This window comes from Symsagittifera roscoffensis, chromosome 2 (genome assembly GCF_963678635.1).
Source record: "Symsagittifera roscoffensis chromosome 2, txSymRosc1.1, whole genome shotgun sequence".
In the NCBI taxonomy this organism is placed as follows: Eukaryota; Metazoa; Xenacoelomorpha; order Acoela; family Convolutidae; genus Symsagittifera; species Symsagittifera roscoffensis.
The window spans coordinates 23941123-23964600 of NC_087063.1; the positions used below are offsets into that span (position 1 = coordinate 23941123).

The following is a 23478-nucleotide window of genomic DNA, read 5'->3' on the forward strand; positions in this document are numbered from 1 at the left end:
CAGCTGTATTTGCAACATGTGACACATGAGAAAACGACAACAACACAAGCGTCATATCAAGGGTTACTGTTATTGCGATAATAATTGCAAAATTCCAATAAATACACGATATTTTGAAATGGATCAATAAATAATGCAATTATTTTTATGTTAAAATAAATTATTTTGCCCTAAAAATAATATTTATTGCAATTATTGCAATACCAATATATTTTTCGGAGGCCCTGTATGTGATTAGCGAGCAGAAGTAATCAGCTGGGTTCAAAGAGACAAATTCATTTTTAAGGCTCTTTGTCAATTGAACTGGCTATCCTTTGTCACTTCTGTGATTTCATAGGAAATCCGCGACCAATTCAACCAACTTATTGACAAAAAACACCAATAATGAAACAATAGCTGTTGTAAATATGAAGCTGGAAGACGAGAATTCAGTTAGTACGCTTTTTGCTTTTTGGCCACTTGGAAGTTTTAAAATCAGATACTGAAGTTGCTCCAACAAGAAGCTGTAGTAACTGAACACCAAAACTTCCAGCGAGCCTCCCCCGTGCGTACAACCCACTTAAGCGAAATTCCAAAAAATGGTCAAATTAAATTGAAACGTTAAATTTCACCAACTGAAAATTAAATGCATATAACAATAAATTAAGGGACGAATGAAAGCAGGAGTTCAGTTGAGTTTGTTTAGCTTGATTTTTTTCTACAATACTCCCTTGTTTGCAGCAAAAGCTATGAATAGTCACAAATGACTTAGCTAAGCTGGAAACAGAGGGAACTGTTGCAGTTTGCCAGTCATTCCATTCGCAGAGCGATAATAAATTAAAACTCCTGGTTTTAGAGAAAAAGATAATTTCATTTAGTAATGGCATGCTTTAAAAAAGACGTGTTAATAGCGTGTTAACATAATATGATAATAGCGTAGCACCATAAAATCGTCTGAAGATTCAAAATTCTCGAGTTTTGATGTGAGTTTTTCTCGAAAAGGATTTTGCCAAGTACGAACATCATATCATTATTATGAACAGCAATGAACTTGTGGAATATAATAAATCCCTCCCATTTTCATCATCAGTCGTAGTGGACTGATTAATACCGCCACTTGCCTGGTGAGAACAAATTAGAAGAAGAAGAAAACGTAGTCAGTTCCACGAAGATGTAAAGAAACGATATGTACAGTTGGATGAGTTGAAACGTTCCGACTCTACCAGACACCGCGATAGGCATTCCTGAAATTCAAAATCCAATTTAAAAACAATAAATCGTTATTGTTCCCATAATTAAAATTTTTATCTGCCAGTTGTTCATTTCATTCCAACAAATGGCTATTGATCTCTTATTATGACATCACATTGTTTTTTCGCGTCCAGACAATTCAGACCAAGTCAATGCTAGTTATTTATTACCAGGAAATAATCGAAACGAGTGAGTTGCCAGCTTTAAAAGTGACCTTCTATCGAAATTTTGTTTCAGATAATCAAAAACCATTCGCCAAAGAGGAAAGAAACGTACGCACGAACTATTCATCTGTTGTGGAGAACCGCTGTTGTTCAGCTCAAACCTACGTGGTGCTTTTGTTTAGTTTTTTAGCTCCAAAATGTTGACTCGCCCTTAACCCTGAATAATCCCTCATGGGCAAACAGCGACAAATATTCTAGCCCATCCGAATTCGAATATTTAAAACGAAGCGTGACAGTCGGTCAGTTTTGGACAATTTGGAGTATATTGATTAATTGACAACTTTCGGCCATGCGAGCAGTCCCCACCCCTAAGCCTGAAGTCTAACTTTGTTTACCATTTAAGGAAAGCGTTTAGTGGCTGCTTCCATGGCTGCTTCTGGGCACTTTAGCCTTGGTTGGTCCTGCGTATGTGTTCTCGTTTTCACGAATGCGCACTTCCACGTAAATAGTGTCGTTCTTCTTATACGGCGACTCCTTGTAGATTTTACTGAAACAAACAAGAAATGAGTGAACAATAACGATCAATTTTTACCGGAAAAGCACGCGGTAAAATGAGATCATAATTTGGGTTAATTTGAAAACCATATTAAAGAACTAAAATATTAAAACCACAAAAATCAGATCTCAATTTAATCTATGAATTTGGCCACTCTATTGTAATAAAAAGTATTGTCTATTTTGAAAATATTAGTTTTCATCAATTTGGCTCTTTTCCTTTTCCGACTTCCTCAATAAACTACAACAAATGACTGTGTCCAAACTTTTTATACCACAATTTGCTGAAAACAAAATAATTCAAATCTGTTCACTTGTTCACGCTGACATCTTTTTGTGTAATTTATTGCATCATTCAGTTTACATAGCTATTAAAAAACCTTATTTCAGCAGAAGTCAAAGGAGGAAGTGGAAATTAATGGTGACTCACCTGTGGACGATGAAATGGAGGATGCCCACACTCATGTTTCCAGATTTAGACGAAGGTCTCTGGAAGCATGTCATGTTGTTGCCACCTGGTGTGATCACTTGAGTCCACTTGTCCGCCGGGTCCTCCTGACTAAGTAGACTGATCTCGATCGAATTGAGGAAGGGCCATTTGAGTACTCCGTCATACTCTCCTGGGCTTAGAGCCACGAACAAAGACACAAAGTTGCCTAAAAGAGAGAAATTCCCAGTTGAGCGTGAAAAAATGATCGTATCAGGGTGCAGCTTAAACACGAGTTGTTCGCTATAATCTACACGTTTTTAGTTACTAAAGAAAAAGTATCAACTTTTAAAGAACTCCAACGACAATTTGATTAAAATTCAAGCTTGCATTGAGTCGCTTCGAAGTATTAAAAATCGGCTTTATTGATAGCTTTGCTCGATTTGGGGAAAGATTCTTTCAATAAAATTGTTCGAACGATGCAGCAATTTTTGAAAATTGTCAATAATTTTTCGAGAAAACTTTTCAGCAATGTAAATTTGGAGTTTAACTTGTTTTCAAAAGCTTCAGACCTATGCGTTAGCTTCTCCAAAAAGTTCAAAAACATTTTAGTTGTTTTAAATTTTAAGCCAGTTCACGACTCACTCGAGCAAATAAAAAGTCAATACAGATCATTAAATTATTTTGACAGCTTAAATGCCTCGCAACACTTTGTGATTTTCCAGCAATGTTTGCACGCAATGAAACAATATATAAATTTATTGCATAGCTTGAATTAATTCGCGGAAAAAGAAGGTTTTTTCAGCAAGCTGTTCAAGCAAAAAAGCTTCAAAACAAAAAATTTCTTATGTTGTTTGAAACGACACGCAAAAAATTGAAAAAAAAAAAACAAATCTGCCAGCTAATTTTTGCGCGTAGTTTCAATATCTGCAATCGATAACACTGCTGAGTTAATCAACGACATTTTAAACTGCAATAAAACTGCCTAAAGCTAAAAAAACGTGGTTAGACAAGTAAGCCGACAAAACAAAAGCCAACAAACTCTAGTCCGACTACTCAAATTTTCCCGGAAAAAAATTCAGACACTAAAAAGAACAAGGTCCGTCTGGGAATCGAAACCCAGACAGGAGCGTGCAAAGGTAACAGCATTACCTCCAGGTCAGGTGAAAATCGCTAATACAGCAACATCAATATCATTCATCAATTGTTGTTTACGGGAAAAAAGTCTAGTTCCCAATTACAAAACACTTGCTCTCGCAAGTGTAAATACATTGTGATCTGAACTTCATGAAAAAGCAAGTACTTCAAGTTTTACTGCTTTTTAAACAACATTTAGGAGAGAAGCTTGAAACCAAAAACGTTAGATTTAACCTTTTTAAGTTATAACTTGACAAGCTACTGAATTAATTTTTTCAAACCATAAAACAAAAAGATTCAAACAGTTTTAAGTAATTGCCAAAATTAACAAAAAAATAAACATCACCTTTGAGACATTTGCTTCATTTTGACAAAACAATTTTTAACACAGCTCTACGACAAAAAGCAGCTCTCTAAAGTGTAATAAGAATAAGTAGAAATCAGCCTCAAATTAGTAAAAATTTGGCTACGTCTCGCATTCAATCTGCGATCTGAAAATTATGAATCTCACGCACTAACCACTCAGCCACTAAAACTTAATAGATCACAAAAACTAGCCACAAATAAAACAGAGAACATAAGCTATGAAACGTCGAATGCTACAGATCGTGATTATAGCTAAGAGCCACCAAATAAATGAATACTTTTAATGAACACTACACTTCGCAAGCTCGTAAGTGAAATGATTACTATTATTGTTCCGACCATTGAAAATGGGGAGTAACTTTGTATTCGGGTGTGTTTATTTTTTTGGCTTTTTGTTTCCAACGCAAAAACAGGTACCACAAAAAATGATCTGACTGGGCTGAGTGACAAGTCATATTAAAGCCCTTTCAGTCGTGATTCGAACCACATTGAAAAAACTTCTTCAGTATCAAGAAAAACCAGGTTGCAAAACCAGTTTGAAATTCAAGAAGATAGGGTGAGCGTGGTGGAGGCTTACAAGCTAATTTATGCCCAAATGAGGACCTTAAAACTTAACTTTAAGCAAGTAAAATACTTTTTGGAGTTTTTCAGCTTCATTTTGGAAACCAAAAATTTCAAAAGTTTTCTGCATACGTTTTTGAAAAAAAATGTTCATTGTTTTTAGTGTTTCTAGTCGTTTTTCTACAACAGTTTTTGTCCAGTTTGCCTATATTACAATGACTGTCTAATATGCCTAAAATAGATCTTTAAGTCAGATCCTTTTATCACACCAAACAGAAAAAAACTACACTAATTTGGAAAAAAAAACGTTCTAAACCGTAGTTTGCTAAAGCTAAAGACTATGGTCGGATAATTCTGTGCTACTTGCACAGTAACCGGCTATCTTTGTTAATATTATTACAACGATGTGCGACTTAGGCCAATTAATTTTGATGAGAAAAAACTGCAGCCCGCGCCCCAAAAACTGCATCTGAACTATTTTATCTAGACATTAGAAAGCTCATATATACTGGATTCGATTTCAAATAATGGATATTAATTCTATTAGTGTCGAAATATCTGAACTTTGATTTTAGCGTGCTAACAGGGCAGCGTAATGAGCTTTCCACTGGTTTCCGGATTAACCTTTCGCTAGATTATTTTCATCGAATATATTCTGATTTATTCAATCGCGTTATTGAATACACCAAACGACTATATTACCTGCAGCCGAGTCGCATCCAAACGGGTAGAGCCTCATGTACATCAGATATCCATTAGGCGCAGTGTAGAACAGTGGACTGCAGAAATCACAGGCCGAGTTGGCCGCGTCTGTCGAGGGAAGTCCTTTCAATTTCAACTCGTGCTGCTTTTTCGCGTTGTCAAAAATAGCTTCAAATCCTGTGATTTTCCAAATGAACACTCCCGTTCGGCCACAGTCCAAACTTTTTATTCTCTCGTGCAAGTGCATAACGAATCTCTCCAACTGTTTGCATCGTTCTCTGTCGTTTTTTAGCTCTTCGCATGTCTTTTCAAGACTTTCCACTCTATTGATCAATTCAGTTATTTTTTCATTCGGAACTTCAGATATAGTTGACCCTAACGAGTTAGAGTCCGTCTTCATTTTTTCCTCGGCTGTCTGATAACCCGAATCGGGAATCATCATGGTCGAGTTTGGAGACGAAGTGGAGTTCGCATTTCTGTTCAGCCAGAGCTGTGTCGCCTCTTTTCCTGGCACTTGACCTTAAAATACAGTATTATCAATACCAGATAATAAATTCTTATATGCGTACCCGTTGAGTAAGGATTTATTACCTGCATTTTCCCAATTTATTCCACCAACTATTCTACCCTTCGAATCAGGAAAAGCCCCATTGGTTAATAAGTTTGTTAGCCAACCAAAGTTCAAATATTCGAAAAAAAAGTGTAAATGAAAAACCAGTGTAAATGAAAAACCAGATTTAAAGTGCACGGGACGATGGATTGCTTAAAAAGTTAGACGACCGCGAGGATGGCCATTTTTATAGATAGTTGCAAAAAATGGTTTATATCAAAATCCCTAACATAAAATTCATGACGTTTTTTATAGATAGTTGCAAAAAATGGTTTATACCAAAACCCTAACATAAAATTCATGACGCCAAATTAGCACAAATTTAGCATGCACTCTTGAATTTTAAGGCAAACTTAATACATAATTGTTGCCTGAACATCTTTCTGAAATGGGTTCTTTGCTCTTAATTAATAATGTCTGCTCCAACTTTAAGCTACCTATTATAAATAGCCCCCCCCCCCCATCGAGAAAATCCTAGATCGGCCCCTGCTCCTATAGAAGCTTTAGATATCCAAGACAACTGTTTTAAGTAATGATACTGACCTTGAATTTTCCTCATTTGCTCCTGAAGAATTTTCATCTGTTTTGACAGGTCTTCACTCAGTTTTTTCTCAACACTTAATTCATCTTTAATTTCTGCTAAAGAGCTCTGCATTTGATACACAAAATACAGATTCTTGAAACTCCACAGAGGCGCTTTTTCAATGAATTTTTCAATTTGAGGCGGGATAGCCATTGTCGTATTTTCCTTGTTCATATTTATTTCTTCCAGCACTTTCCTTGAGTCCGTTTCTGCCACCGATGAAATATTTTTCTCGGGTTGAATGGAATTATTGGCTTTCGCCAATGCGATTTTATGGCCCAGCTGTATTTTTTCCACGTTCTGTTGGTATTTCTTTATGCTTTGATTCTGCAGGGCCATTTGCTGCTTTAAGTTTTCGAGTTCAACCACTGTGTACTTTAGGTGGTTCGTTATGCAATGATTGTTCGCATAGTGGGAAGTTAGTTCACTTTCAGTTGATGCCTAAAAATGAAATACATATCTAGACGTAGCCAAAAGGTAAGCATTTCACATTACCGTAAAAAAACTATACAAATGTGAATAATTGAATAGGCAAACAAAGTAAGTTATTACTACTTATGAATGTATTTGAATGAATTTGAACTCGATACAAAAAAACATAAGTATCAGAAATGCATAAACTATCAAGAGTAGCTGAACGGACTGTGCAGTTCAACTAGTTGCACCCTAGAGAGCCAAAACAAAGGAGCAGAATAAATTAGTTTAAACGTGCATAATAGTTTTAGATTAAAAACATCTGTTAGTAAATTGTTATGTTAAATAAAGAATGAATTTTCTGTTTTTTTTTTAAACTTCAAAACTTGATTATTTGTAAACGATTTTAAATTAAGCAGAAAGAAAATCTTCAGTAGAAAGTTATAGCATTTGATAATTTAATTCAACCGACATTTCTGTGATGCTCGATTTATCAAAAAATATACATTCAGACACTTATTCAAAAATTAGCGAACAATTTTTTTCGAAAAATTATACCTGATATATCCAGAATCTGAATAGCATCAATGTCATATCCTTCGGATAGGTACGATATTTGATCAAATTTTCTTAAAAATGGCATACAACGCCCTTTTTTGAACAATCAGTATTTTGTTTAGATTTTCTTTCAACATGCATCTACAGACTGAAAGACCGTATGAAACCTCTGGCACTGAAGAGGTTTTATTTAAATTGTTTTAAAATAAAAGTCCAAGCGCGATATAAGACTCCGTTGAAATGAGCTATGAATCCTTGAATTTGAATTTCTTATCTTTCAATGTAAACTTAAATATTTAAAACCAATCGTATAAAAAAAAGACTTTTTTCCTAATTTGAAATTCTGCTTTGACAGCAACTTTTGCCAAATTCCACCAATTCAGAATTTCTTATTTTAATAAGTCAGATTAACTTGTTAGCTTTGCACCAGTCATCTACTGTCAACAGCTTCCTTTAACTAAGATAAGTTTTAACTCAAGAAAGTTCGCAAAGCGCTAAAACTGTAGTGCATGTTATCCGGTTTATTCCTATTTTAAGCTCTTGGTTTAAGGTTGCCGGTGGGCGCGCGTCGCGGCGATAACCGGCTCTAATTTTCGTAGAGAGTCCTACCCTCTGTTGGCAAGCTCGCAACACGTTGGCTCGACTGCGGCGGTCACTATTATGCTGCTTAGTTTTCTTCCGTTTGAACAGTAGAAAATTAATGTAATAAGTAGTTGGCTCACAATTCGACCAATCAGAAAACGAGTTGAATAATTTTGGTACAAATGGGACCGATTCTTCATTTTGGTACAAATGAACGTTTGTACAAATGGGATTTCACCGAACAGAAAGACTTTTTTCCGATACTCGCGACGAGCTATAAAACAATAGAGTGGCCAGCTAGTAATCACTAATCGTGAATAGAACTATTAAACCGAAGGGTTGACCAGCAGTCTGGAATTTTATGTATTTTCTTCATTGTCTTCAAGACAATGAAGAAAATACATAAAACTCCAGTCTGCTGGTAAACCCTTCGGTTGAATAGTTTTATTCGCGATTTTTCTCTGGCCACTCTATTGTTTTATAGCTCTAGTCGCGAGTATCGGAAAAAAGTCTTTCTGTTCAACCAAACTGGCACAGAACACACAGAACAATAACAATCGATCGACGATCAACGGCTTAAATGGCAACTGAAAAACAATTGCTTTAACAACTCCTCTCTGGCGACATAGCTAAAACACTCGTTAGCTAGTGTGGGTGGTGTTGTTGATATGCCAACAAATCATGTCATCAAGTCTAAATATAGGACATTTGAAGAAAAAAGTTCCTTTTCAGGATATTTTTAGCAGAAATTTCTTAGTTTGCAAGACAAATGAAAATAGAATCAGGTAGCAGCACAAGCAAAAACAATTCAAACATGAATGTCAAATAATCATGAAGTGATTTTCATCTGAAAATTATTCGAACTTTCAAAAATAACATCGAAACGCAATTTTTTGGTCGAAGCCTTTCAAAAATCCCTCACAAACCCTCACTTCTCAGGAATTTTCTTTCGTTGTTTGTCCCCTCTTCCCCCTCAAAAATAGTTCAGTCACCCTTTAACAAAATCATTAAGATTTCATGAAAAATTCAAATTGTGACCAATTTAAATGAAACCCAAGTTGGAATTCCCGTAATTTTTAGCTCACAAATAAGGAAATTAAGTTGTTTGACTCACTAACTAATTACAACATTTCAAAATCATGGGTTCGAGTAATAAAAATTAAGGTGAAACCTTTCAGATATATTAGTCGTCTTCTTGAACAGACAGTCTAAAAGTCAAATAAAACTATGAAAAAATTCTGTCGCAAGTATATCTAGTTAAATTGGCACACCTCAATAGCCAGTCAGAACACAGCGACTTTTCAAGAACATAATTGGTTTTTTCACGCTTACTGGCGACAGAGATATAAATAATTATGTTCACTTATTGATAAGTTTATAGCATGGCAACAACTCATGTCCTGATAATGTAGGAAACTTAAAAATCGGTTACGATACTGGACCATACTGGATTATACGGTGGCGTGTCACGGAGCCGAACACCCGGATAGCCGAAAAATAGAAAAATAAATTCGTTCCCGGATAGCCGAAAAATATATTCGTTCTCGGATAGCCGAAAATTTTTTTTGCTCCCTCAGCCGTTCAATATTACAATAACCATATCATTACTTTATAAAAACATACTATAAAACCGACAAGTACTATTCAACACAAATTTTTGTCCTTGTTGTTTTCTTATCTGGGGTTATCCACTCTACCGGCAAAAACAAATATGGGTTCACAAACTTATGATGTAATTTATTTTTTTGCGGTTGAGAGAGTAATTCCCAGACCCCTCACCTCCACACTCACACTCCCTGATTGAAGAAGTTATTCCCCTTTCAAACCATTTTTTTTGTAGATACCATGTGGGGCATTTATTTGTTACCTATATCCGGAAAAACCGGACTTTTGTTGTTAGGACGAAATTAGCCTGAATTTTGTTTTTGTTTAAATCATTTAGAGTAAACGTATCAGCCAATCAAATCACGTACAGATTTTTGGAAATTTGTTAGCAATCAGGCTGTCCAATCAAAATGAGTCTCAATTCAGTGACAATTTTTTTAATTTACTTTAAATACAAACGGAGGTATTTAGTTTTTTTGGCTAACCGGGAATGCGGCTCCGTGGGTACGCACCGATTATACACCATACTAATCCTCCGGTCGAGGCAGCCCAAAAAAGTGCTGAAATTAAATACTCAACAAATGCCAATAACAAATTTCAAAACCTTTTTGTCACACACCGAAAATCTGAAACTTGTTTAACACAAAATTTAGATTTATTTAGATGAGGTTTTCCAGAACCAAATGAAACAAGATACTAAGGTTAGTTCCAAAAAATGAATCAAGCAAAACGTTAGCAACTTTGACTTATATTTTCGCCCGAAACGTTTCTTGTTGATTGAAATTACGGGCAAATCTTCAACTTCTGTTGGATTCTATCAAAGCAAACATATAGATTTTGAACATTCTCAAAAAATTCTCCTTGAAAGGTTTTTTGGCTCATCGAAGTTTTGCTCTTGCGTTTCATGTCAACTATTTTGAACTTCAGTTTTTATTGAAAGAATCACATTGAACGCATCGCGTCAATTGGGGCGCCTATCTTAAGAAAAAAAAATTTAAAAATGGTAATAGTAAAAGCATACTAAAGCAGAAATAGTATTTCATGACAATGCCGTCTGATGCGTCACCAACGCAACTTGTAGCTTAAAATTTCGCCTCAAGTAATCAAGTTGCCATAAGAAACAATTCATGGTTAGCCAATAATAAATGTCGTTAAATAGTAGCAACCCCTCCCTTCTGTAATTCAGCCAGGGTTGGGTTTTAAACGAGTTTTTTAAATAAAAAACGTTTAAAACGTTTTAAAACATTTTAAAACGTATAAAATTCAGAGTTTAAAACGTATTTTTATTCAGACTCTCTCAATGCCAGCTGAGCTTCATATTGTTGCAGTATGACGTAATATAAAACAATAATTAAAAACACGAATAAAAAACACCTGTTTTAAAACCCCCCTGTTTTAAAACAGCCAACCCTGAATTCAGCAACAGAAATTTAAAACAGAAAAAGTAGGAAAGTTAACTTGTTTTCAGGGTTGGGTTTCAAACGAGTTTTTTAAATAAAAAACGTTTAAAAAGTTTTAAACGTTTTTTAAATAAAAAACGTTTAAAACGTTTTAAAACATTTTAAAACGTATAAAATTCAGATTTTTAACTACTTTGTCAGAATTATACCACACATTCTTGGCTGACAAAAAACATGGAACCAATTTGAAACTTCAATTATGAAAAACTTAAATAGGCAAAACTTAGGCCATGGTAAAACATAAAAGTGATACGTCACAGGTTAAGGGCACGCAAGCAAAATGCAAGCTTGACTACTTTTTCAGAATCTAAGCGGTTTCTCGAGTCAGAATGTAGGAAGCCCATAGATGAGAAGACTCTCTCAATGCCAGCTGAGCTTCATATTGTTGCAGTATGACGTAATATAAAACAATAATTAAAAACATGAATAAAAAACACCTGTTTTAAAACCCCCCTGTTTTAAAACAGCCAACCCTGCTTGTTTTATCGATCGTCGGAACTTACAACGAATTCGCAGCCGACGCTGTTATAGTGACAGCTGAGTTGATGAAAATGAGCAAGCCGTGGACCATTGTCGGTCGAACCACCAATCGCTGCGTCTGCTAAATTCCTTCCCCCTAACACATCGCCATCTTGGTTTGTCTTGTTCGCTAGTAAGGGTAATTTGGGTAACGTAGTCATCTCTTTTCGCTCTTGAAATGGACCGTAATGAGTCAAAAAGCATTCGCTCTGAAACGTATTAGTATTTTAATAAAATGAAAATCACTAAAATGTATCTATGGTGGAAACTATAAAGAGTTCGCAAGTATTTATTTACAGTTAGATCACCATTCATGATGAAACAACAAATCTGAGAAATAGAACAAAAACAACTCTGTTGATAATGTTGCAAAAACTAAAAAAACAAATATACATTTTTTCGACGAACTAAAGAAAATCAAGTATAAGATGTCAAATAAAAATGAATTCAACGTGTTCGACTAAATTGGACGAAAGACAAAGAGAAAAAGAGTTTAATATATTTTACATGCAACATTCTGTCGATTGAATCAAACAATGCATTCATTTTGTGTTGTAGAGATAGCATTCTGGCGACATAACTGCATTGCAGTATTATGAATGACTGTATAAGTTGCAGTTGCAATTCCATTCTGAACACTGATCGCAAAGCATAAAATAATCTATAGTATTTCCAAGTACCTGCGACGTAATTTTATCCCATTTCTAGAACAGAGTCTGGGACAAAACAACTTCAGAAGAGTTCACTTGGACTCAAGGCCTAGCTCGACAAAGAAACCACCTGTTTGCGATAAGCTCACTTGTTTCATTTAAGCAAGCAAACAAAAACGTTGAATCAATCGGTAACACCAATGTGGACACTATCTACCGGATTCCTCATGTCGACACTTGGCGGTCACGAATGTCGCAAAAGGTCATAAATAAAATAATCGCCACGCAGAAGAAAGAAAGCTTTCGCTGATAATCAAATGGAAGTCGGGTGAATTCCCATAGGTTCCAAAATAAAAAAATCAGTCGCATAAGTTCCAAAATTTATCTTCTTAAATTCTGATTGGTTGAAATTTGAGCCAACGAATTTATGCATTGATTGTTTACTGTTCAACCACATAAACTCAAGCTGCAGAATAGTGACCACCGCAGCCGCGCCAACATGGTGCGAGCTTGCCACCAAAGGGTTGGACTCTATACGAAATTTAGAGCTGGTTATCGCCGCGAAGCGGCGACGCGCGCCCAACGGCGACCTTAAACCGAGACTCGGCTAATTTAGTCTTTTGACCAATTGAAAAGATTTGGAACTTATCCGACTGCTTTTTTATTTTGGAACCTATGGGACTAATTTTTTTTATTTTGGAACCTATGAATACGCACCTAGAGTCCTACACTTTGGTTGCAAGCTCGCAATACGTTGGCGCGGCTGCGGCGGTCACTATTCTGCAGCTTGAGTTTATGCTGGTTGAACAGTTAACAATCAATCCATAAATTCGTTGGCTCAAATTTCAACCAATCAAAGTTCAAGAAGATAAATTTTAGAACTTATGCGACTGATTTTTTATTTTGGAACCTATGAACATTGGAACCTATGGGAAATCACCAGGACTCTATACGAAATTTAGACCCGGTTATCACCGCAAAGCCACCGGCGACCTTAAACCGAGACTCGGCTAATTTAGTCCTTTGACCAATTGAAAAGATTTGGAACTTATGCGACTGCTTTTTTATTTTGAACCTATGGGACTGATTTTTTTTAAATTTTGGAACCTATAAATACACACCGCAATTCGAGACAACACAGCTAACAACTACTACTAAGAGCACTCAAGATGACGAGTGAGTATTCTAGCCGCTCAGATTATTAAGACGGATCTTGTTAACTATTCCCCCCCCCCATTTCGATTTTCAAAAATTCAACTTTGGCTGTCACATTTTCAATAGCTTAAGACAATTTTCAGAAAATAAATTTAATTAAAGTTTTTTATATAGGTACTATAAAAATGGGTGGCCAGTCAAAAAGCAGAATGGTCTAAGAGCAGAATACGTCCATGATCAGAAAAATAGAAAATGTCAACTTCTATAAGCTAATCGGTAAAATAATTATCAGACGTCATCAAATGTCAATAATAGCAAAGCAACGAACATTTTATGCATAGCTTGAGCAATTTAATCAAAAATTTTTAAAAAATTATCAAAAACCTTAATGAAATTAGTCAATTCATGCCTAAAATATTCGTTTTCTTGGTATTTTTTTGACGATTCTAATAATTGCTTTACCAATTAGCCCGTATAAACCAATATAAGTCAATATTTTTCTGTTTTTCTGCTCTTGGACCCATTCTGCACTTGGACCATTCTGCTTATTGCTCCGCCTTCATATAAATGGTTACGTAGCAATATTTAGAAAACCGCGTATTCAGACACGTCATTATTTAAACAAATACCATTTTAACCAATCAGAATCGAGATATGGAAGAAATCAATGAATAATAATTCTTTATTTTGGATTATTAATGTCTTATCTCGATTCTGATTGGCTCATACAGTATTTGTCTAAATACTGACGAGTATGAATACGCGGTTGTCTAAATACAGACCGCACTCCTATATAAATAGTAGCTAACACAAATACGAACGCGCGAAAATAAAAAACCAATTAATTTTTGACATTTTTGAAATGCTTTTTTTCTACAGAAAAGTATGTCAAAAACATGCATGGGGGATAGTTAACAAGATCAATTAAGACAAGGGCTTGGCAATATTGTAATTGTCTGGTGTTATTGCTAGTTTTATAATTTGGGATCAACCGTACAATCTCCCCTCCCCCCTAGGTGACCTACCGTAGAATCTCCCCCATAGCCACGTTTTAATTTCGAAAATTGATTTGGCATAAAATAATTATTTCAAACAAGACTGCTTGATACTTTCCAAAACAAATCCTATTTTATACTGTTAATGTAAACAAATTGTACTTCATAGTTATTTTTTTAATTTTTTTTGATTAGTCAGATCAAAAAAAGTTCGCCCTCAGAATTGATATATGAACAACCAGTATTTTATTTCCCTTAAATCGATTAGGGGGGGATTGTACGGTGTCCATATTTGGATCTTGGGAACAAATTCTAAATTATCCCACTCTTTTTCCGGCGTTCCTTTCACTCGAACACACAGGCGAAGCTCAGTTTCGCAGCAATTCCGATACAACAAGTATGAATTAAAACGCATAATTCTGAGGTGGCAATATGACTTCGAACAAAGGAAAATAGTAAAGGATTTAGAAAAACAAAAAAATTCAAAAATAAAAAAAGAACTTCCACGATTAAATTTATTTAGATCTCTTAGAGAGGTCCTTATGGTGTTGATTTTGAGATTAAAAAATATCGATACAGAGTTTTATTGATCTTTTAAACAAAACTGGAAATAAGTTTGAAAAAAAAAAAAATTGGTAAAAATCCGACAGACTAATCGAATCCGCTACGAAACTTTGATTCAAAAATAAGATGTATCGAAAAACTTCAAGAAATTAATACTCAACTTAGACTTTAAAATTGTGCAGCGGTATATAGTACCAATGAGTTTCCGCATTCCGACAAAAACAAAACTTTCTTCACGTATTGAGTACATAAGTAGTAGATGTTGAGGCTAAAGTGGGGGGGGGGGGGGGCATGGCGGACCCCATGTATTAAGATACGTTATAGATTTCCGGTCCGCCATGCTATGTATTAAGATTGGGTAGAGAGTCTACAATGTATTAAGATAGGGAATACCAATGGTAGGTTTCATGGTTTGTGTGATGGTAAGATAATGGTAAGAAAAACGGGTTTTTTGGTTTTTGTGTGGAAAGATTTATCTCGGCGCGCGTTATCTAATTGGGCGCGCGTTATCTAATTGGGAACAAAATCTCGGCGCGCGTTATCTAATTGGGAACAATTAATTGTTAATTACTTGTAGATTGTAGAATTAAGGTTATATTTTTCGTTTTTTGGTGCATGGTAAGTCAATGGTAAGAGTTTTTGAGCAAAAACTTGGAATTTTTATCAAAAAAATCGAAATTTTTTTTCAAAAATATCCAAAAAACGATAAGATTGTTATAATTTGATCAAAAAAATATTTATTAGATACTTTTACTTTTGATTTATTTGAATCTATTCTGAAACCTACTGAATCTTCGAAAAAAGTCAAAATTTAGAGAAAAAAAGTAAATTACAAAGAAAATATATAAAATATCAGTTTTTTGTAGTTTTCTGGGAACCATTCGCCGATACTTTTTTGATAGAAAGGAATAAGCCGTTCTTTTTCGACCCAAAGAATCAGCAAAGTAGTAAGTTTCGTCCAATCGCATTATCATGATCCAGTGCTCCCCTCTATCATTGCTTGGAGCTGAGTTAACAATTGCAAAAGTGTATTTTGTTAGTTGAGGTACTTTATCAGAGGGGTAAGATCCCATGTACTTGAACCCGAGTTCAGGAATTCTTTCAATAATTTGCAGAAGTGAAAAATTATCCATCTTTGCAATTGTTAGCTGATTTACATCTCAAACAAAGAAAAAGATAGTTTGAGATTGTAAATTAGGGTGAAGAAACCTTAAGTTATTGACTTACGGGCATTAAGGTATTGAATCAACAAAGTCCCATACATAAGACTTGTGAACTGGACAAAGTTTATTGAACACTGTTTTACAGTGTAAGTTGAAGAGTTTTCTTGGGTTTTCAATTAAACAGCATTCATTATCTGCTTTTTCTGGAGATTTAGGTATGAAGAAAAACAAAATAGATAGTACAGAGACCTGCTATTTTTATAGGAACCTGAAAACTCAAAAAAACTAAACAGTTTTAGCGACTGTTACGAATTTTTCAAATTGAACATTTGATAGTCTTTCTCCCAAGACTATCACTTCCGTTACTTGCTCCAAGGGAAACTGGAAAAACATTCCTAATCTCAAACTTTCTCCACTAAGTTCTGGTAAACGCAACTGTTCAGCTGCATCCTGTAGTGAGGTCAAGTCAAAACTAGAATATAGTGATTTTAAAAATCTTCCATAGGAAGAGCTGGGAAATCTTCGTTAAACTGCGTTGCTTTCATTGTTGTATCATAAGGAAGACAAGAAGTTGTATATAATGAAACAATTGCTCTTCCACCCCGAAAAATTCTCAGCTCTCTCAAATGAAATTATTGATAATTGAAAAGGTTTTCATGAAAAGATCCTGCAACAGCTGAATTTGTATTCATTGCAACAGCTACTCTTCTTATTGGAGCGTTATTGAATATATTTTCTTGTATGAATTGGTTTTGACGAGATGGAATGATAAAGGTTGTTGGTATAGTTTCCATGTAATTGTATTGAGCAGGTTCTCCTTCCAGATTCCATTGCAAGTATTGATGATTAGGTTCAGCAACTAAAATTCTTCTAGTAAACTGCGAACAATCAGTAATTTTCAGACTGACATTTGGATTATCAGATAGCATGTAAAAATTAAGAATAGCTCGAATAAGTTTAATTCGAACTTTGGTAGCAACAATTTTTCGCAAGTAAACAAATCAATGGCGAGCCTCCCATAGAGTGAAAAAGTTATCCCTGTTCCCACGGATTTTGCTCTATCAGTGAATGGATGCATATCAAATGCATCAGGATATTCTTCAAAACTGTATCCATGACAAGCAAGTATTCCTTTATTACTCACTGCTGACGAGTTGAATTCGTTCGACATTTGTGCCTTATGAGGATATAATCCATTGGCATTGTAAACAATTGTATTGTAAAAATAAACTTCACAGTTGGAGAATAGAAAATGTAGTAGACTGTTTACATAAGTTAAGTAAGTTTGTGGTTCCCCGTCTGAATCTTCCTCAGATTTTGCTTTATGTTCTGCTTTTTCTTTTTTGAAAGCATCAAACAATCTTCCTTTGAATAGTTGAAGCTTTAAGCTAAGATGGGTATCACGCATATCCAAGTAGAGATTACGTTCCGTTTCAAATTCAAACTCAATACTGCTTTCATCCAGAGAAGTGCTGGGGAATACTTATTGTGTGTTTGACATTATGTTTCCAAAACTGGGACTTTATCAAAAAATCTCCAAAGCAGAATTTGTAAAAGCCCCGTACCGAAAATGACTTTGGTTTACACTCATTTTATATTGTCAAAAAATGTCTTTGCGAGAGCGACCGTTTTTCGATCTACTTTTTCGAGAAATGGATCTGGTTCTACCAGTTCTACGCTTAGATTTCTTTTTTCCACCTCCCAATTGTTTCCGAACTGTTTTTGTTCCCACATCTTTTGCAAATGTTTTGAGTTTTTTACGTCCACTAACAACTTCCCCAATCTCTGGAGCAGCGATTTCAAACAAATCTGCTCCGATTCTTTTCGCAGCTGTGACAATAAATTTTTTAATAAAGAGGATTGCAGTTCTCCCAAGAGTTTGTGCAAGAGCTCCAAAACCTCTTCCACGTTGTCTTGCCTGTCCTCGAAAAATAGGAAAATCTGCTGAGTTTTGAGCAACCATTTCGTATGAAGTTTAAATCAAAAATGAATATTCCAAATCTTGCGAAACAAGAGAAAAACTCGGGTAATTCCTACGGACACAAAAGGAATTTTTTCGCCTGTACTATCTCTTAGTTCTATCTTGATACTATGGAAAGAATTTTTCAACAGCTTTTTAAACTGTAAATTTGTAAAGGATTGATAATTCATGTACTGTCCTGTAGAAACTATATCTCCACTCTTCACTTTGGAGATAAATGGAATACAACGCAATAAGGGAGTTTTGTATCACCGACTATGTTATATTCTATAATATCACTATATATCATTAGGGAATGTATTCTTATAATGTCGTAAGAATACTGAGGATAATGTGGACTTTTTCCTTTCATTATAATCCCCGTTTGATTTTGTTCTAAATCACAAACAAAAATGTGACTCAAATCAGCACTCTGAATTATAAACACTAATTGATTCTCAGGTAAATGAACGGCAAACTTTTGTGTAATTTCATCTACTGATACATAGATTCCGTTATATTCAAAAGCTTGAGCACCTAGACGTTCTCGAATTTTGTTGTTCATGGCTACAACTAAATCAACAATACTTGGATACAATCCTGGTTCAGTGTTCACCGGTACAATCTTTCTTTTTTCCTCAGAACTTTCTCTACCATCTACGAATGTAAACTTTCCCTCTGTAACATTTTGCTACAAAGAAGGGTATGATATTTCTGAAATTGCAACCTCCCATTCTCCTTTCGAATGAATTTGTTCAGGTAGAAAGTTTGTAAAAGAACTAAGACTGTTATTCGGATAAGAAATAAAAGAAGCGTTGGAAACCAACTCAATAATAAAAGAATCCATGACAACTGATCGATAGAAATTGAGTTTTAAAAATTATTTACCTTTAATCAGAACATTTTCTCAGCTCTTTTTCATAAAAAATTTTCCCCGAATTTCTTCTTTGTCGAGATTTTTGATGATGTATTTAGGAGGCTTTTTTGTAGATATTGCCGAAATTTCAAAAATTTCATCTGTAAATTGTGGTTTGTATCCTTTTCGGAACGGAAAATCATTCTTTGAAATTCTCACTCTGTCTCCAATTTTTAATTTTAGTTTCTTATACCTTGTTAGAGGTTTATTGTACAGAACTGAGTGGAAATCAGTATTCTTGACATCTCTAGGTGATTTCCCAACAGATCTATTGATGCGTCAATTCATTGTAGACACAAATGGCGGCAACTTGTGAATGAATTTTTCACCATGATCTTCTATGTGGTGGTAAATAATGTGTTTTAATGATTGAATGGCTCTCTCTGCAAATGCAGATTTTGTTTCACTCATTGTCGAGTAAACTTCAATGTTTTTTTCCTTGCAAAATTTTTTGAAAATTCCCCCATATTCCGTTCCTTTATCAACCCAAAGCTTTTCAGGGGTGTTTTTTGAGAAATTATTTTTTTGAAAGCTTGCAAAGTGTCTTTGGCATATTTAGTTTTCATTGTTTGAACTCAGACAAATCGCGAAAAAACATCAACAGCAACCAATAAATATTTGACTCCCTTGTTTTGACTCGCTAGTTTGTCCACAAATTCCAAATCCATACACCAAATTTCATTTATATATTTTGAAAATGCGTGAAGCGTTCGAAAACGTTTGATTGGGGGAACAAATTTTGTATACGATGTCTTGGTTTGTGAAAATTGTTCTACTTTTTTTCGACAATCCGCTTGCTTTACTCAAGTTTCGCACAGAACCATACGCAGCTCTACCCCTAGAATACAATCTGTTCAGACTTACCTTTTCAGATTTTGAAAGGGATCCAAGTTCCTCTATTTTTCGCTTTGGCATTCTTGTTGATAACAAGTTTAGGTGGAATTTGAGTTGCTTCCAAAATGGTAAACGAAATATCTGGAAAGTCGGTACTTTTCGCTTAAGTGCACACACAAAGTCTACAATTGATTATTTTGTGTCTCGATTATCTAATATGATATTTTCTAACTGACTTAGTCTAATTCTAGGAGAATTCAAAATCAAATCAATAAGGTGTTTATTGTTACTCGTTTTAAACTTTGCATTTAGAGCACTGTAAATAGAATCAAAATCTTTTGGCACAATCGCCTCTTTTTCTTGCTTTTGTTCCAATTTTTTTTTTTGGAAGTGTACTTTGTGATTGATAAATTGAGTAAGGAATTAGAACAAACTGATCCATACTATGTCAATCGTTTAATGACAAAAGGAGTGATAACAGATATTAATTGTAAGCCTTTAGGCGAGCTCAAAATAGTTCTCCTTTTATGCAGTGAAGTTCTTCTTCATGTGAGTTCTGATATTTCTATTCGATATTTTACTACGTCTACTTTTCGAAGATCCTTTAGCTCGCCTCGTAGCAAGTTTACTAGACATTAGCTGAGGAATTGAAAGAAACTTTTTGGACAATGGAAGATGAATTGGTTTTGAAGTTTTTGCGAAAATGTTTGAAATATTGGGAGTATAGAAACGTATTGTATGCTCATCGTCCAAAAACTTTGTTTCTGTTCCTGCTGGTAGATAGAATTTTGATGGAACTGAACCACTGTTTGTGCAATATCTTAGCGAATCAACTGTTTTTGGAGTTAAATCAATGAGTAAATGACCATAAGGAGTAGATGTTGCATCTTGATACCACTCTTTCAATTGTGATCCTAGACCTAGTTGTTGACTTAATGTATTGATATGTAAAACATCTCTCGGTGACTTGAATAAGACTTTATGTGTATTTTGTAACTCAACATCTCTTCCCACTTCGCTTTGATGAAACAAGTTATGCTTAATATATATAGTATTCAGTCCCCTGTGTCTTCCAGCAGTAGCAATTTTTACAAACTGCTTAGAATTTGAAACTTCTTCAAAAGAGTCATCAAATATTAACAAGTATTTTGTTCCATTATTGGGAAGGTTTTCAATCAGTTCAAAGTCAACTCCTTGGATAAACTTAAGGTTTTTTCTTTGCATTTTTCCATAAAGAGGTTGATAATGTTGATAAAAATAAAACAATTTGTCAAACTTTGGTTGAAATGTACCAATTTTTAACCACTCAAAAATAAGATGCGATTTTCCAGATCCACTCGGTCCAACTAGCGAAATAAAAACTCGTTCTTTGGTAGAAATTATTTTATTCATACCTTTGCAGAAGGTAAAATATAACCGACTGTACTTGATAAAATTGCTACCCAAACTGTTGTTTCTTCACATGTAGTGGATAACATTATTCGCACAATTGCAAATGCTAGTATTAAAACTATGACAAAAAATTGGCACATAAAAACTAAAAGAGATCTATTACACGTACGTCCAAAAAACTTCCATGATTTTCGTTCATGAGTCTCCTCATCAAAAACAAAATTTCCTAAATTTAATTGCTTGTCACATTCATCACCCATCTCAACTTTGGAATGAAAAAAAATTGATAAAGATTAACATTTAAATTTCAAAACACGATAATAAAAAATTATTTAGGTTTTTTACAATTTATTAAAAAAACATCGAGTCCATGTTCCATATGCAAATGCTTTTCTTTCTGCACAGTGAAGAGTATTTGCAAGACGAAAGGGTAGTTGCTACACCTCCAATCATATTCTTCATCTTTGAAAATCAAATCCTGAACTTTTGGACAGGCGTAATCATCCAAGTTTGTAACCGTTGTTTCCAAAATTTCGGACAGAATTTTACATTTTTCAAAACCTTTTGCAAAAAACTCCGTTTCTGAGGCTTTTAATTTTTTCAATATTTTTTTAAGCTGAGTATATTTTTCATGGCCACTGTTCCAATTGATTCCATGAAGATGCTTCGTACATCAAGCAGACTGAGATGTAGCTTTGAATTTTTTGGGAAGAAGGGAATATCCCAGTTTGTCCATTTTTATAAACTCCTAATTCTATCACTATTTTGTTTTCAATACACTCAACATCCAAAACAACTAGACTCATGATGGTAACTGTTTTCGCTGAAATTTTTAGTTAAAATAACTAACAATCGAACAATGCATATACTGATGAGGCAAAAATTTTAACATAAAAACAGAAGAACAATCCAGTCACGTGACCAAGAAAACAAGAACTTGGAAATCTAGTTAAAACATAAAAATAACCAGGTCCGTTATAAGTGGTAGACTTCACAGATCCAGCTGCATCATGTAAAATTGCATGAAGTCTGAAAATTTTTGAATTTGCAAAAAAGTAATCCATGCAAAAATTTCCGTATCCAATTAGACCCCCGAAGGGAAATTTTTGGTCCATTTCTTTCAAATTTATGTTTGGGTCCAAAACAAAACAAGTACAAAGAAAGTTATTTTTTCTTTTTGTATTTAATGAAAAGTCATACTTAATCAAATCAAAATTTCTGGGAATTTCCTTCAATTTGTAAACGTTCATTTTCTACAGTGCATTCGTCAATAATGATACAAGTTTTTTTGAATGTTTCTACATAAGACAAAACCGAGGGGATAAAATCAACCAGTTTATCAAACTCTTCTTTTTCCAACTGAAACTTCTGATTGTTTTCCAAGTGTTTCCTTTTCTACGATACTCTATAAGATCTATTTTTTAAATATCTGAACGATAACTTGGAAAACTTTTTCGTCTTCCATTATGCAAAGTCCACTCAAATTGAGAAATTTGTGATTCTGTATCCAAATCTTGCAATTTTGAGTTTCCAAAACTATTAGTAAAAATTTCTGGGACTTTTCTTGTAAGACGATATGAAAAAGTCCCAATTTATTTTGAAGCTTTAAAACAGGATTTCTGGAAAAACCATTGTTCCAACTCATACTGCTCAGCTCAAAGAAATTTTAAAAAATGATTCAAGAAGATGAATATTTGAATTACATTAATATAATTACATCACTCAACAAAATTATTGAACATTACAGTTCTCAACAAACATAAAATCTCCCAAGACTTGGGCGAGTTCTTTGAATTCGTTCAAAGTATAGTTGACATAGGCTTCTCCTTTCCAGTGAAGAGTCGAATCTGAATGTAAGGTGGCTTGTTCGCATGTACTTCTTGGTTGTGACGCACACCCTTCTCTTCTTGTATATTGCTACGTCATACACCGCATGAAAGTTCGCAAGTTCCTGCTCCATGGTTGAGTCTTTGTCAGAAAAGGGTTCCAATACAGGAACGAATCCAAGGTTTTCAGCATCGTGAATAACAGTATTCCGTATTGCTGATATCCTTTCCCCTTCTTTTTCACCGAGATAGACTTGCTGGGTTTTTCGATTTGTCCCGATTCATTTTCCTTTAGCAATTGGAAGCAAGGTTCAAAGTAAATTTTTCCGTTGTAGAGTTTTTGGGACCAAAAAAACCTCCCAATTCTCTTTTGGTTCTTAGCAAATTCAATACAGTTGGGAAGGATATCTTTTCGTGATTACATTTTTGATTTGAGACTCAGAGCCAACTGATCAGTAGTAAATATTTCAAAATATTGATATTTGTAAATTTACAGAAATTAGGAAATGTAAATGACTCACTGTACATTCCAAATAAGGTATTATTACCT

General features: G+C 34.6%; 2 protein-coding genes across 2 annotated transcripts in view; both read right to left on the minus strand.

The window, feature by feature from the left end:
• Positions 1-23478, minus strand: part of LOC134839393 (cilia- and flagella-associated protein 144-like) — a 249657-nt gene that overhangs the window by 163963 nt on the left and 62216 nt on the right. The gene's annotated exons all lie outside the window — the stretch shown is intronic.
• Positions 232-12179, minus strand: LOC134839387 (TNF receptor-associated factor 6-B-like). The gene is made up of 6 exons (XM_063854918.1): positions 11458-12179; positions 6296-6776; positions 5143-5661; positions 2380-2605; positions 1790-1941; positions 232-1223 (listed from the first exon to the last, which is right to left on the minus strand). The coding sequence occupies exons 1-5, from the start codon at positions 11632-11634 to the stop codon at positions 1806-1808; spliced, it is 1539 nt and encodes a 512-aa protein (XP_063710988.1). The 5' UTR covers positions 11635-12179; the 3' UTR covers positions 232-1223; positions 1790-1805.

Bases quoted from the DNA above. Each gene is read 5' to 3' on its own strand.
- LOC134839387 (XM_063854918.1), bottom strand. From the start codon at position 11,634: ATGACTACGTTACCCAAATTACCCTTACTAGCGAACAAGACAAACCAA. The intron at 6,777-11,457 runs GTAAGTTCCGAC...TTTCATTTTTAG, and splicing joins GCGTCGGCTGCGAATTCGTT to GCATCAACTGAAAGTGAACT. The intron at 5,662-6,295 runs GTCAGTATCATT...CTGTATTTTAAG, and splicing joins GCAAATGAGGAAAATTCAAG to GTCAAGTGCCAGGAAAAGAG.